Raw genomic sequence first — 15069 nt, 5'->3', positions numbered from 1 at the left:
TGATTTTCATCTTTTTTTCGAATCATCCAAAATCACGAAAAACTACATGCTATAGTATGCCGACCGATACCATGGACTATAGTATGTCGTTTTTCATCATTTTAGAGGATTTGAAAAAAATACGAAAATCTCTCCGAGACGATGGGCTATAGCCCATGGTCTCGGAGTGATTTTCGTCTTTTTTTCAAATCCTTGTTTTTCACCATTTTTGACCATGGGCTATAGCCCATATCGGACGGCATACTATAGCATGCCGTTTTTCATCATTTTTGAGGATTTAAAAAAAAGACGAAAATCACTCTGAGACGATGGGCTATAGCCCATGGTCTTGGAGTGATTTTCGTCTTTTTTTCAAATCCTCGTTTTTCATCATTTTTGACCATGGGCTATAGCCCATATCGGACGGCATACTATAGCATGCCGTTTTTCATCATTTTTGAGGACTTGAAAAAAATTGGCACGTCAAAAAAGCACTTTCACCTAGAAACTCCATTCACACTTTTTATAATTCAGCTTACTGTGGAGACACATGCTGGAACCTTTTACTTTGAAATGTTTTGTAGTTTCTGAGTTATATAAACGCCCAATGCATTCTCAATGGCAATAGCAAAAACTTTGGCATGCTACTAGTCCTACATACTTACACCTAGAAACCCCATTCAAACCTATTTAGGTTCATCTTACGGTGGACATGTTTGCCTGAAAAGGAATCTTTAAAATGTTTCATAGTTTTAGAAATATAGTGCTTTCAAATTTGAGAAATTTACAATGGGGCTCAATGGCAGATATTGGCACGTCAAAAAAGCACTTTCACCTAGAAACTCTATTCACACTTTTTATAATTCAGCTTACTGTGGAGACACATGCTGGAACTTTTTACTTTGAAATTATTTGTAGTTTCTGAGTTATTTAACTTAAACGCCCAATGCATTCTCAATGGCAATAGCACAAACTTTGGCATGCTACTAGTCCTACATACTTACACCTAGAAACCCCATTCAAACCTATTTACGTTCATCTTACGGTGGACATGTTTGCCTGAAAAGGAATCTTTGAAATGTTTCATAGTTTTAGAAATATAGTGCTTTCAAATTTGAGAAATGTACAATGGGGCTCAATGGCAGATTTTGGCAAGTAAAGATTTGAGTGGGGTTTGAACCCACAACCTCCAGATCATGTAGACAGTGTGCTAAGTCACTGAGCCACTTGCTACCTGCCACAACACAGTTTGCCTTTCCCTTTGAGTAACAACATTTATACAAAAATAAAATACAAAAAATAAAATAACAGGAGATTTGTCTATTGTTTCTTGTGCTGTTGTTTATCTCTAGAGGTTTGAATGCTTATGAACCACAATGGAAACAAGTCTCTGGCTCTTATATCATTATCTTTTTTGCTATTTGTACACAGCAAGCACAGTTGGTCACTGGGTACAGAGCCTGCCTTGTAATCAGGAGACCACAGGTTCAAGTCCACGCTCTGACATAAGGCTCCAAAATCACAAAAAACGACATACTATAGTGTGCCTTCCGAAACCATGGACTATAGTATGCCGTTTTTCATCATTTTTGAGGATTTGAAAAAAAGACGAAAATCCCACAACCTCCAGATCATGTAGTCAGTGTGCTAAGTCACTGAGCCACTTGCTACCTGCCACAACACAGTTTGCCTTGCCCTTTGAGTAACAACATTTATACAAAAATAAAATACACAGCAAGCACAGTGGATCACTGGGTACAGAGCCTGCCTTGGAATCAGGAGGCCACAGGTTCAAGTCCTCGCTCTGACATAGGGCCCCAAAATCATGAAAAGATTGCATACTATAGTATGCTGTCCGAAACCATGAACTATAGCAGGCCTATTTCGTGATTTTCATCTTTTTTTCGAATCATCCAAAATCACGAAAAACTACATACTATAGTATGCCGTCCGATACCATGGACTATAGTATGTCGTTTTTCATCATTTTAGAGGATTTGAAAAAAAGACGAAAATCACTCCGAGACGATGGGCTATATCCCATGGTCTCGGAGTGATTTTCGTCTTTTTTTCAAATCCTCGTTTTTCACCATTTTTGACCATGGGCTATAGCCCATATCGGACGGCATACTATAGCATGCCGTTTTTCATCATTTTTGAGGTTTTAAAAAAAAGACGAAAATCACTCCGAGACGATGGGCCGTTTTTCATCATTTTTGAGGATTTTCGTCTTTTTTTCAAATCCTCGTTTTCGGACGGCACGCCGTTTTTCATCATTTTTGAGAATTTGAAAAGAAGAATAACTCCGAAACTACAAAACAATTCATAGTAAAAAGTTCCAGCATGTGTCTCCAAGTCCTTAGTCAGCTGAATTATAAAAAGTTGAATGGAGTTTCTAGGTGAAAGTGACTTTTTGACGTGCCCATATCTGCCATTGAGCCCCATTATACATTTCTCAAATTTGAAAGCACTATATTTCTAAAACTCCAAACATTTCAAAGATTCCTTTTCAGGCAAACATGTCCACCATAAGATGAACATTTTAAAGTTTGAATGGGGTTTCTAGGTGTAGGTATGTAGGACTATATATAAGTAGCGTGCCAATTTCTGCCAATGTTTTTTGTTATATCCAGGAATCTCCTCTCTTTAGTCCAGAGTTCCGGGTGTAGTATCGTACAACGTAGGAGCACATGTTTTGAACAAATAGATGAAGTATACCTGTTCTCACAGATATCGTCTTTCAGTATGCTATCACCCAAATCTTATTAATAGAAGAGGATTGCAGTGTTTACAGTTCACTATCTAACTCATACACATCATGTCCTTACCCAACTGGCACCAATAATGAGTTAACTATTTATGATGCGTTTATGATGCTATTATTAGTAGTAATTAGTCTTACCGGTAATGATAAAATAATAAAGCCTTATTATTTGTTAATAACACTAAATACTAATAAGCAGGGCTTGTAAGGTGCACTAGGTGAACCACCTTTCAGCGAAACCGTTTTCAGCCCAATTTATTCTTTGTCGTATGACGAAGGTTCTACATACTGGCAGGTACTCTCCTAGCTGGCAGGTGAGCCAGTAAAATCAGCAGAGACAAGACGTGCAGAAATGTGTGAGAATATGGGAATTGATATAATGACTAATTTGAGAAGAAAAATAATTGGCTATCTACATTTTTTTTAAACAGAAAAATGAAAATTCATAATATACTCTGAAATGGCGAGCTTTAATAATCTTTTTTTTGGTCCTTTACTTTTGAATAGGGATATTATCATCTAAAATTAAATCAATGATACACCAGTTGAATATGCCAAAACCAAGATGGTACTTTATCAACCAGTGGATACAGTGTGATGAATATGCATGTTATACGTGTTGCTGGAACTTGACCATTTGGACATGGATATACATGGATGGTACTTGGCTTTCATAAGCTGGCTGGCTTCTAGCTATAGTTTGCTGAGTGAGGCCAATGACAGCTGAAGCCTGAATTGTTGTTTTGGCCGCTGGAAGGCCACCCAGATGGCAAGCCATTGAATAATTTACTTTCTAGATCTCACGACCACTGAAAATAGAGAAACCACAAACGGAATGCAGAATTTGGAACCTTTTATTTTATTTTCGTTTTAGTATTCTACATTTGTGACCAGGCCCATCGGTCCAGCCATCCACCATGTGTCCAACAGAAGTATCAGTGTTTTAATCAGCGCTTGTGGGAAAAAAACTTTAGTTTGAATTTTCTAAAAACAAGCAAGAGAATAACCTTTGATTGTGTCGGAGCTTCCGTGCATGTGAGATGATGGCATTTTTATTTTAACGGCGATGAATTATTGAGATGGGGAGAGTGCAGTGAGGCGGATGGAGGTAGTGTGTGTGTGTGTGTGTGTGTGTGTGTGTGTGTGTGTGTGTGTGTGTGTGTGTGTGTGTGTGTGTGTGTGTGTGTGTGTGTGTGTGTGTGTGTGTGAGAGAGAGAGAGAGAGAGAGAGAGAGATGATATGTGCTGGTCTGGTCTTGTTTTCTTTAATGCTCTGTTTCTGCTGTTACGCATTCACGCACATCTAATTTGACTTTACATTTATCTTTAGAGCACTTACTATCAGCGCTATTAACAATCCATACTGTATAGCATATTGCAATTCAGATCGCATTTCATTTTCAATGCTACCTGACCCTGTCTTTGGAACAATGCTATAAATGTTGTACTGGTTTTATAGTCTTTTAGTGCACTGCTGCTTTACAGTTTTACAGGAATATAAGGTCATTTATTTATTTATTCCTTACAAATCAGAGAAAGCACTGTTTGTGATTAAGTTAGTTAGCTAAGTTAGCTAATGCTGATATATGGATCTTTACTAATACATTCAGGTACAGTTGCTCTAACTGAAACAAAAAGGGTGTTAAGATAAAGCTACTCTTCATGTGGCCTGGCCCTGGTATGATCCTATGAATGGTAAATGGTAAATAGCGCCTTTATCCAAGGCGCTTTACATAGATTTTGCATATAGGATCATGATGGCCTAATGAGTTATCCTGGCTCATGAGGATCATTCCTTGGCTCATCCCATTCGTTCTTTAAATTCATGAATCCAAGCGATTTCCCTTGAAAGAGTGTAGTTTAGATACGCAAGCATTATAATAGAACATAATCCCTTTATTATACTAATCTCATTTTTGTCTCCATACTGTGGAGTGTGTTACTGGACTCTTTGTGCGTGCGTGTATCATATAGTACCACCCACATTTTAGACAGAGATCTATGTCTTATAACCCTCTTAGCACACTCACCCTCAGGGTTTGTTTACGTCATATTGCACTTGTCTTTGTTTCCACTTGGAAATTTGTATGGAGGAATTCCCTCATTCTTTGACTAAAGCTTTGGGAGTGGAAACCAGATACTGTAGTTTCTCTATGAAACCAGTAAGACGCCTGAGGGTGAGAAGCAACGTCGCCCTAAATGGCGAGGTCACGTGCACGCATCCGCCTGGGTGACAGCAGACTGCTGAGTGAGGGCTGGCGCTTTGGCATGGGTACATTTTCAGGCCTGTTAAGAACTCTAGTTTTCGACGGCTGCCGGGCGCGGCCGCACTAATAACTTTGGGGCAGGCCCGTCTAGAGTTTAAATGGACAGGTATCAGTCAAAAGGGAGACAAGGACCAACATATGGAATGTCAGAACAGGTCAGCTCCAAATATGGAGATCTAAGGGTTTGAGATGTAGAGTTGCTGGCCAATATTGATGACATCAGGGATCTCCATCCCTGATGATGTCATGTGATGTCACGTGCTCCATCCCTGATGATGTCACGTGCTCTCTCACCCCGACCAACAAACACACACACTGACAGGAAATGCACGATTCTATACCTTCGGTCGCAATCATAACCCAACTCTAGAAAACACCCAACCCTCATGCCAAAATGTACAACCCCAAATGTCTGGGTAATTTATGCTTGGGTTATTTATTGGCCAATTTATGCTTAAAGGCCCAAGAATGTAAGGGAGATAATATAACTTTACTTTTATAACTTTATTTTGTATTACTATCCCCATTAGCACTTGCAGAACAGGAAGGACGGGTGGGGAGGGATCAACATATGGAATGTAAGAACAGGTCAGCTCCATATATGGAGATCTAAGGGTTTGAGGTCAGATGTATAGAGCTGCTGGCCGGCTCCATATAGGTGATGAATCTGATCCAGTCTTCTCCATGTATGGTTATCCAGGGTTAGATGAGGTCAGTGTCGTGATCTTCATATATGGAGATGGCCATATATGGTGGTGTGACGTGTCACGAGGCATGTCACAAGGCGTGACCATATATGGAGGTGTGATGTCAGGAGGCGTGACCATATATGGAGGTGTGATGTCACGAGGCGTGAACATATATGGAGTCATGACGGAAATTCAGGTTTTCATAGTAAATGCGACCTATGGTCGCAACAAAACAGATACAACACACAGACAACAGATCACCTACACAAGTTAAGAAATATATTTCAGAAATGTACAATTTTAAAATATTGTAAATTTCATGATAAAAGGAGAAAGAAAACCAGCCTATAGCCTTACTTTAAACAAGAGAAGAGCTGGTCATGTTTCCTTTCTGTGATATTTCTATAACAACAAAGGTAATGTGTGTAATGCTCAGTTGGTTGTACTGAAACATTGTATACATCAAATCCACAAAACTTCAGTCACCACTAGCAAAATGTGTTACAGCATGGATAGAAGACCCTAAAACAGATGTATGTTTAGGGACATATAGCACACATGACAGGTTATGGGTGGATTACATATAGCCTAAGTGAAAGAAGTACTGTGGTCCGTGGGAGGAAACAGGATTTAATTTGTGTGCATGTGTGTTTATGTCATTGCTAATTTGATTGCCATATGAACCATATGTTTCACACACACACACACACACACACACACACCAAATGGGTGGGAAATGTTCTTGCAGCACGACATTTAAACATCGGGTCACTACACACTGACTGACTTTGTGTGTTTGTCTGTGAGTATGCAGGAGTGTGTGCGAGTGTGCATGTGTACTGAGTATGTTTCTATACATTCATAGTGCTGTGATCAATCAGAGATGGTCAGAGCGATTTTCAGAACTCCAAATGTTTCTCTGCAACTGTGCCAAGCAACAGCAGTAGTGATGGAGAACTCAGATGTGGCTGAGTTACATAACCACACATGATGCATAGCATTCCTGTTCTGGGGCTGGGCATGTCATAAAAGGAGAACATTTGGCGATAATATAGCAGAGCTACAATTCGGCAATTTTATTTATGTGGGTGTATTTCGTTTTTAGATGCTTACTGTATGTCTCTCTCTCTCTCTCTCTGTGTGTGTGTGTGTGTGTGTGTGTGTGTGTGTGTGTGTGTGTGTGTGTGTGTGTGTGTGTGTGTGTGTGTGTGTGTGTGTGTGTGTGTGTGTGTGCGCGCATGCAGCTGCCTTGAGTGCAGAGGTGGAAGAGAAGCTGGTGAACCACCTGTTGTCTCCAGAGCGCTACAACAAACTCATCAGACCTGCCGTCAACAAGAGCCAGCAGGTCACCATCCATATTCAGGTGTCCCTGGCGCAGCTTATCAGTGTGGTGAGAACACACACATGCATTACTGTATGACACATGCTTTGATTAAAGAGGGTTGCATGCTCCGCCCGAACATCCAAACTTTCTTTGCACAGGTTACTGTAGGTTATGTAACTACAAAATTACATCATTCAGAACTTTGGATGGGCAGTCTCAGAACTTTCTTTGGACGCTCCTGCACCCCTATAGATGTTCTGACTGTCCTGTAACTGTCCTGTCCTGTCGCGATTTGTTTTCATTTGTGGAGTTCCGGAAAAAAGAAAAACAGAAAAAACAACTCCCATTGAAAAGCATTGGCAGAAAAAAGGTTCAGTTTGACTCCACCTGATAAGGCTTCATTCTGATGCCATCAAGAAAAATAAGAATACACACTGCTAAAATAATCTGTTTTTATTGAACTCTCAAGGTTTTCATGGGGAATTTCGAAATGCCTGATGAAATTCTGAGAGCGCAATTGAAACAGCAGAGCTTGTTTTACCAGTGTGCAGATGTTATTTTTCTTGATGTTGAACTCTTCTTTGTCCTGCACCTGGGCATTGGTGCGCCCGCTTCGAATGGGATCAGTGTATTGAAACGGGGAAAATCAGGTGCAATCAGGCCTTTCAATAGACTGAGTAGACGTCTACCCGTCTACTCAGGTGCTCAGTAGGTTGATTCCTTCCTATTGTGTAGGTTGATCTGTGCAGTTTAATGCATCGCATGCAGCTACTGGAGCTCAGTAGGTGATCATTCCTTTCAATGCAGCCGTGGTGTCTACCGCGTCGAACATCGAACATGCACTGCTCCCGTGCTTGCGGTTATGTTTAGGTTAGGATTAGAGATAGGGATAGTAATTTCGGAACAAGGAACCTTCTGACTAACGACACGGCACCGCTCCAGTAGCTGCATGCGATGCATTAAACTGCACAGATCAACCTACACAATAGGAAGGAATCAACCTACTGAGCACCTGAGTAGACGGGTAGACGTCTACTCAGTCTATTGAAAGGCCTGATTGCACCTGATTTTCCCCGTTTCAATACACTGATCCCATTCGAAGCGGGTGCATTAGAAGTGGATGTGCGTGCACCACCTTTTCATGCATTCGTTCTGATGCCAGCCATGGGTACCGCACTTCTGTATAAAAGTCACATATTTTATTTTTATATTACATATTACATATTTGTATGCGAAATCAATGACGACATGGAGCAACTTCATGGCATATTACAGTAATGTCCATTGTCCACAATGTAAAAATTGTTTACAAACCTGACATAGGAATCACTGCTTTGAGTGGCTGCATCTCTCCTGCCTGTGTCTGTCTGCCTGTGTGCTTTCCGCAGCAATCGCTGCTCCAGTAGACCTACAGTACAGTATAGTCTCATGACACAAGCCAACCTCCGGAAGGTACAAACACCTCTGTAATCCCCTCTGAATGACCATAAACACATGTGTCGTAAGAAATGTCATAACCAAATTTCCCACAGCACGACGGAAGGGATATCCAAACCGTTCGCTTCCAACTCTGGCATTTGACGCCTGGCATTTAGAACATGAATGGGCATTTGTCCGTCCGACGTTTTTTTTTGACAGGCCATCCCAATGAAGTTTGGACGTCGGATGGACTATTTTGAAGCATTTGAACCCTATAATCACTGACCTACAGTATGTTACATGTAGCAGCAATATTACTGATAAGCAGATGATAACCATGAATGTATCCTGTCTCTTTTCCAGAATGAAAGAGAGCAGATCATGACCACTAACTGCTGGCTCACTCAGGTGAGACGTTCTCCATGTTCTACCATGTCTCTGTGTCCCCTGAACGTCTCCCCGCACGCACGCACGCCAGATGCAGCTATCTCAACACACTACTACGTAACTGTCACATAGTGTTACATTGTAACACGTGCACACATACACTGTGCGCGCGTGTGTGTGTGTGTGTGTGTGTGTTTGTGTGTGTGTGCGTGCGTGCGTGCGTGCGTGCGTGCGTGCGTGCGTGCGTGCGTGCGTGCGTGCGTGCGTGCGTGCACTTGTGTGTGTTTTGGATGAGTGAGTGTTTATAGGCATGCATGCATACAGTAAATGTTGTGTAAAGTATGTGTATTAAACTTTGCCCCATTGTGTGCAAAACCATGCATTGTGTATGTGCAACTGCACACACATTCTTGTATGTGCGATCATGTGTGTATTTTGCTTATTACTACACTTACTACTTATTGTGTGTTTGTTGTGAACTCCTTCAGGTGTGGCATGACTACAGATTAATGTGGGATCCTGACGAATATGAAGGAATACAGAAAGTCCGCCTCCCGTCACAACATATCTGGCTGCCAGACATCGTCCTCTACAACAAGTATGCTGTAGAGATGTAAAAAGATGTACAGTATAAAGCCTGGGGCACGGTGGCACAGTCGGTAGTGCTGTAGCCTCACAGCTAGAAGGTCCTGGGTTCGATTCCCGCTGGGGACGCTGTGGGCACTGGGGGTGTGTTCCCTCCTCCGCGTCATCAGTGCCCATACCCGAGGCGGGGTTGGCGAAAGGGCCTTTCTGTGTGGAGTTTGCATGTTCTCCCCGTGTCCCCTAGGGTAGATACCCTCACAAAACCATGCCGTAATCCTGGTCTCTAAAACTACCTGTTCCTTCCAGCCGGGGAAACTCTCCCCTGTCAGGTGAAAAGAAGCAGCTTGGACTCCTCATGCATAGAAGGAAGCATGAGGTCAGTCCGCTGCCCCCCCAGGTTGGCAGAGGAAGTGTAGTGCCCACGATTACATTAGATAATTGACACTGGGTGAAAAAATGGGTTACAAAATTGTGGGATAACATTTAAGAAAAGAAAAAATAGATGTATAAAGCGTGGGAGTATACAGCAGCTGCATGTCTCAGTGCAGTGACATTCTGTGATTATTTGCCATAATCATATTTTGAAAAATTATCATTTTACAATACGAGACTTAGCGTTGGGGGGTGCGTCAGTTAGGTCAGGAGGTAACAGGGGGTGCACGGCCATAAAGGTTTGGGGACCGCTGCTGTAGAGTATGTGACTGTGTGTGTGTGTGTGTGTGTGTGTGTGTGTGTGTGTGTGTGTGTGTGTGTGTGTGCGTGCGTGCGTGCGTGCGTGCGTGCGTGCGTGCGTGCGTGCGTGCGTGCGTTACGTTTGTTAAAGGCGGTCTAAACAAACATTAAAAGTCCACATGGCTGCCATATTACGTCATTTCAAAAGCAGGACGCTGGATGGGTTAGCATAACCTCAAAGAAGACTGCATATCCTCACTGGGACACACCTGTGACTGAGGAATGCACCTTTCATTCTCTCTTTCATTGCACCCAGATGAACGCACAAGCTGACAGGCGTTTAATGTTTCAAGCCTGTTGTATTAAAAGCCTTTTACTTATCAAACCTACCCTGAGTGCTTGAACCTGGATGTGTTATGCCCTTTTGGTCATACATTTTCCATTATTCCCTTCCAGGAGCCCCAGTAGTCCTGTAACTTCTCTCTTCTCGATAGAGGGGGTGTTCAGAGCACATAGACATACATATCACTCTCATCAACATACTACTAAATCCCCAAATGAACACAACGCTACACATAAAGTCCCACAACATAATCCCTCAATGCATTCCCATATTCAAATAGCAACATAAAACACAATAAACACACTTTGACAAACAAGTGCATCATGGGAAATCAATATAGAGCTTCAGCGGACACGGCCCCAGCGTTCAGACCAGAACCTGCTGGTTCTAATCTGAACATCTATAGAGCTTCAGCGGACACGGCCCCAGCGTTCAGACCAGAACCTGCTGGTTCTAATCTGAACATCCCTAATCTGGGCAATGTGGGCATAATAGGTGAGCATTCAGTAGGAAAGAAAAGATACGATAATTGTAACAATGTACTGCAAGCAATGGCCATTTTCATGACAGCCTTATTTGTACAGGTCTGAACATCCAATGCATTTACTGTATCTAAAGGTTATGTTTGAGTCTGACTCAGCCCAGGTCTATAGGTCCGGAATGGGACAGGAGGTCACAATAGACAGGTGGTCCCTCTACATATTTAACCAGTCTGCATATTCACAGAAGTTATGAAGCATTAGAGAGCAAGTGTGATGGCTGGCTTCTTGACCTGCTCTATAATTGATAGGCCATTGATGTATAATGCAACACCTGCAGCCTGCAGGGCGAGAAAGAAAACTACATCTCAGCAGATTTGAGGTGGGGATGGGCAGTTGATGCCATCTTTGGTGTCCTGGATGGATGGTTGTCACTTACAAAATCTTGTTGAGGTCCATGTTAATTGTCGCCAACCTCTGATGTATTCATGTTTGTTTTTAATTTCACCTCAGCAGACACAGAATAATGGTGTTACATTGATTGTCCAAATTAAACGGTTCGCCTTTCACCGTAAGAATTGGCATGGAAACAGAGATTCTGTTGATCAAGCAAGCTTAATGCACTTAACTGGTAGGGCAAGCTTCCTTTGAAGGTTTTTTGTGTGAGTGAGAGATGTGATGTGTTTTGAGAATGTTATTTTTTAAATCTTCATATGCATTGTATTGCGTGAGTGCTCATTTCTATTACTTCTCTCTATGGTACATTTATTACAATCATCCTGTGTCCTCTTTTCTCCTGCCTTCTCCTTCCTCCACCCCACTCAGTGCTGATGGAACATATGAGGTCTCCTTCTACTCCAATGCCGTGATCTCCCACAATGGCGAGGTGAACTGGCTGCCGCCTGCCATCTACAAGTCAGCCTGCAAGATCGAGGTGCGCGACTTCCCATTCGACCAGCAGAACTGCACCCTCAAGTTCCGCTCCTGGACCTACGACCACACCGAGATCGACCTCATCCTGCTCAGCGACTTCGCCAGCCGCGACGACTTCAAGCCCAGCGGCGAGTGGGACATTGTCTCGCTGCCTGGGCGCAAGAATGAAGACCCCAATGACATCACCTACCTTGACATCACCTACGACTTCATCATCAAGAGGAAGCCACTGTTCTACACCATCAACCTGATTATTCCCTGCGTCTTGATCACCTCCCTGGCCATTCTGGTGTTCTACCTCCCGTCGGACTGCGGGGAGAAGATGACGCTGTGTATCTCAGTGTTGCTGGCCCTCACTGTGTTTTTACTCCTGATCTCTAAGATCGTGCCACCTACGTCCTTAGCAGTGCCTCTGATCGGGAAGTACCTGATGTTTACCATGGTGCTGGTCACCTTTTCAATCGTCACCAGCGTGTGCGTGCTCAACGTGCACCATCGCTCCCCCAGCACGCACACCATGCCGCCCTGGGTCAAACGCATCTTCCTGTATCGGCTTCCCTCCTTCCTGTTCATGCGCCGGCCCGGCAGATCCAACATCCGCGAGAGGTTCCGGAAAAAGCACCATCAGCGGTCATACTCGGACCTGAAACTCCGGGATGGGTCGCTGTCATCTGGCGCCGGGGGTTCCGGCAGCCCGGCGGGAGTGGTGGACTCCTCCTCGTCCTTCTATGTGAACGAGGAGTCGACCAAACGCTACAGTTGGAAGATCAACGACATGTCTGAGAACACAGAGTTCAGGAAGAGGATGACACTCAAGTGCAACATCGACATGGAGGAGGCGGTGGACGGAGTGCGATACATTGCTGAGAAGATGAAGAGCGAGGATGATGATGAAGGGGTGTGTATTGGACGTGTGTGTGTGTGTGTGTGTGTGTGTGTGTGTGTGTGTGTGCGTGCGTGCGTGCGTGCGTGCGTGCGTGCGTGCGTGCGTGCGTGCGTGCGTGCGTGCGTGCGTGCGTGCGTGCGTGCGTGCGTGCATGCGCGTGTGTGTGTTTGTTTAATAAGATGCCCATAAAACATTTAGTTGACACATTATTAGCTGGGGCTCTAGTTCTCATTTTGATGTTTGCGTTTCATTTATTAAAAAAGCAGTATATCCAGTGTATCCTACAAGTTACAATGCAATCTATAATCATGTCAAATAAGCATTCAAGAACAACTTGATAATGCATGTTCTCCTGGGCAGGCAGAATACATAAGATTACAAAGTATGCTTTTGTACTGTTGGAGAAATTATACATTTAAATATGTGTTGTTTGATAATGATTAGTATACAGAGTGATTGTACAGAGTTGTACTCAGCTTTGGAAGAGCAACTTTGATTTGTGCATTTGTCCAGGCACCCCATTAATCACGCTCTTGTGCATGTCTAAAAGCAGCTACGCCATCAACGAAGCCCAAAACACAGCCCACAGAGATTCACAGTGACCGCTCTCGCAGCGAATTCATCACAAACCATACACGCCATGCTTTCATTATCATATTTCAAGACAACAGTTGTCTTAGTCTATTAGTCTGCCACAGCAGTGTTTCACATACATAGTTTGAGATACTATAATCCCAGGACCCAGGCATAGAAGCGCATTGAGGGGCGGCAGTGGCTGTAGAGTATGTGACTGTGTGTGTGTGTGTGAGCCCGGGTTCCCAGTTCGAACCCGGGCTCCCCCAGAGTTAGTGTCGAAGTGTCCTTGAGCAAGACTCTGAACCCCTAATTCTCCCGATGTGCAGGTTGGTGCCTTGCATGGTTTCCTCCAGCATCGGTGTGTGATTGTGTATGTGAATGGGTGAATGTAATGCACAATCTCTGTAAACTGCCGCTATATAAATGCACCATTTAACATTTAGAAGACAGGAAGTAGAAAATGATGGCTTTTTCAATGCCATTAACATGTTATGTCACTGTCAGTATAGAGAATGAAAGTTAAAGGAGAATTCCATGCTAGAAAGCTTTCTTACCTTTATTTGTAGTTGTTACGTCCCCACCAAAGAGGTCCAGGTGTTATTTTGTGCAAAAGCGCATTATTGGCTATTTCCCCTACCATACGCCCTCAAAGAAATGCATTGAATTGCATTGAATTGAATGGGGATATGGGGTGTTATGCTAATTTGCTTATTTCCATCGCTCAAAAATCAACATTTTTTTGTATATATCCTCTCTTCATAATGTAAATAGTATCCTGAGCGGCACACTTTACTACTTACTTTGATGGAAATAAGCGAATTAGCACAAAACCCCAACCCCCATTAAGGGCTTATATTAGGGGAAATAGCCAATAATGCGCTTTTGCACAAAATAACACCTGGACCTCTTTGTTGGGGACGTAACAACTACAAATAAAGGTAAGAAAGCATATTTAATTCTGGTATATGAATGGGTTTTACATATAACATATGTTCTCTTTGTCACTAGATCATTGAGGACTGGAAATACGTGGCCATGGTGATCGATCGTCTGTTCCTATGGATCTTTGTGACGGTGTGTGTAGTCGGGACTCTTGGCCTATTCATGCAGCCCCTCTTCCAGAGTTACAACATCCCCATTATTGATGACACGGAGAAAAACTGAACACAGAAATCTGACCTTTGACCTGAACATCAAACTGCCCTTGACCGAAATGGACTTGAGCCCTCCACCCCCACCGCAAATAACAAGTTGACACACATATCTGGCAAGCATCACATTCTCACGATGTTACTCCTTTCCCTTGCATATGGCAGAGACAATAAAGCGTTATTCATAGTCTGGATTTTCGGTGGTGAGGTGAACACCGAACTACAACATGATGTCACGAGCCGCAGTGAAGAGCAAACCACCACCACCTCCCCATCCCTTCAATAATGGCCTCATCAATAATTTGCTGAGTCTAAAGATATGCAAACCCCACCCACACACTTCAACGAGGAGACAAATATATCCAAAATATATCCTACTCTATATTACAGGAGCCTTCATACACATGCCACGGATGTGTGCACAGTCACAACAGCTGAGCACCCCTCTTGTGTATCCTTGCCAAGCTTACGTTTTAAACATTTGCCTTTTCAGAGCGACAGCGAGAAGGGGTCATGTCTGTTGGACAGAAAAGACTAAAGCCAGCCTATTTCTGTATTAAACATAATTCAATATGTTATTTTCGTACGCTGAAGTATAAATTAGCTGTTTTGTTCT

At 43.0% G+C, this 15069-nt stretch overlaps 1 protein-coding gene across 1 annotated transcript in view; it reads left to right on the top strand.

Annotated features, from left to right (window-relative positions):
* LOC306924797 (neuronal acetylcholine receptor subunit beta-2-like) overlaps positions 1–14651 on the top strand; it is a 48908-nt gene extending 34257 nt beyond the window's left edge. Inside the window, exons 2-6 of the mRNA XM_079503445.1 lie at positions 6943–7088; positions 8805–8849; positions 9317–9426; positions 11733–12738; positions 14311–14651. Of these exons, the coding sequence (XP_079359571.1) occupies positions 6943–7088; positions 8805–8849; positions 9317–9426; positions 11733–12738; positions 14311–14466 (1463 nt within the window). The 3' untranslated portion in view covers positions 14467–14651. The remainder of the gene's footprint in view (positions 1–6942; positions 7089–8804; positions 8850–9316; positions 9427–11732; positions 12739–14310) is intronic.
* The last annotated feature ends 418 nt before the right edge of the window (positions 14652–15069 follow it).

The sequence above is a fragment of the Electrona antarctica genome, assembly GCF_951216825.1.
Source record: "Electrona antarctica genome assembly, chromosome: 1".
In the NCBI taxonomy this organism is placed as follows: domain Eukaryota; kingdom Metazoa; phylum Chordata; class Actinopteri; order Myctophiformes; family Myctophidae; genus Electrona; species Electrona antarctica.
Note: the sequence above shows the minus strand (reverse complement) of the source record. Positions and strands in the feature narration are given on the sequence as shown.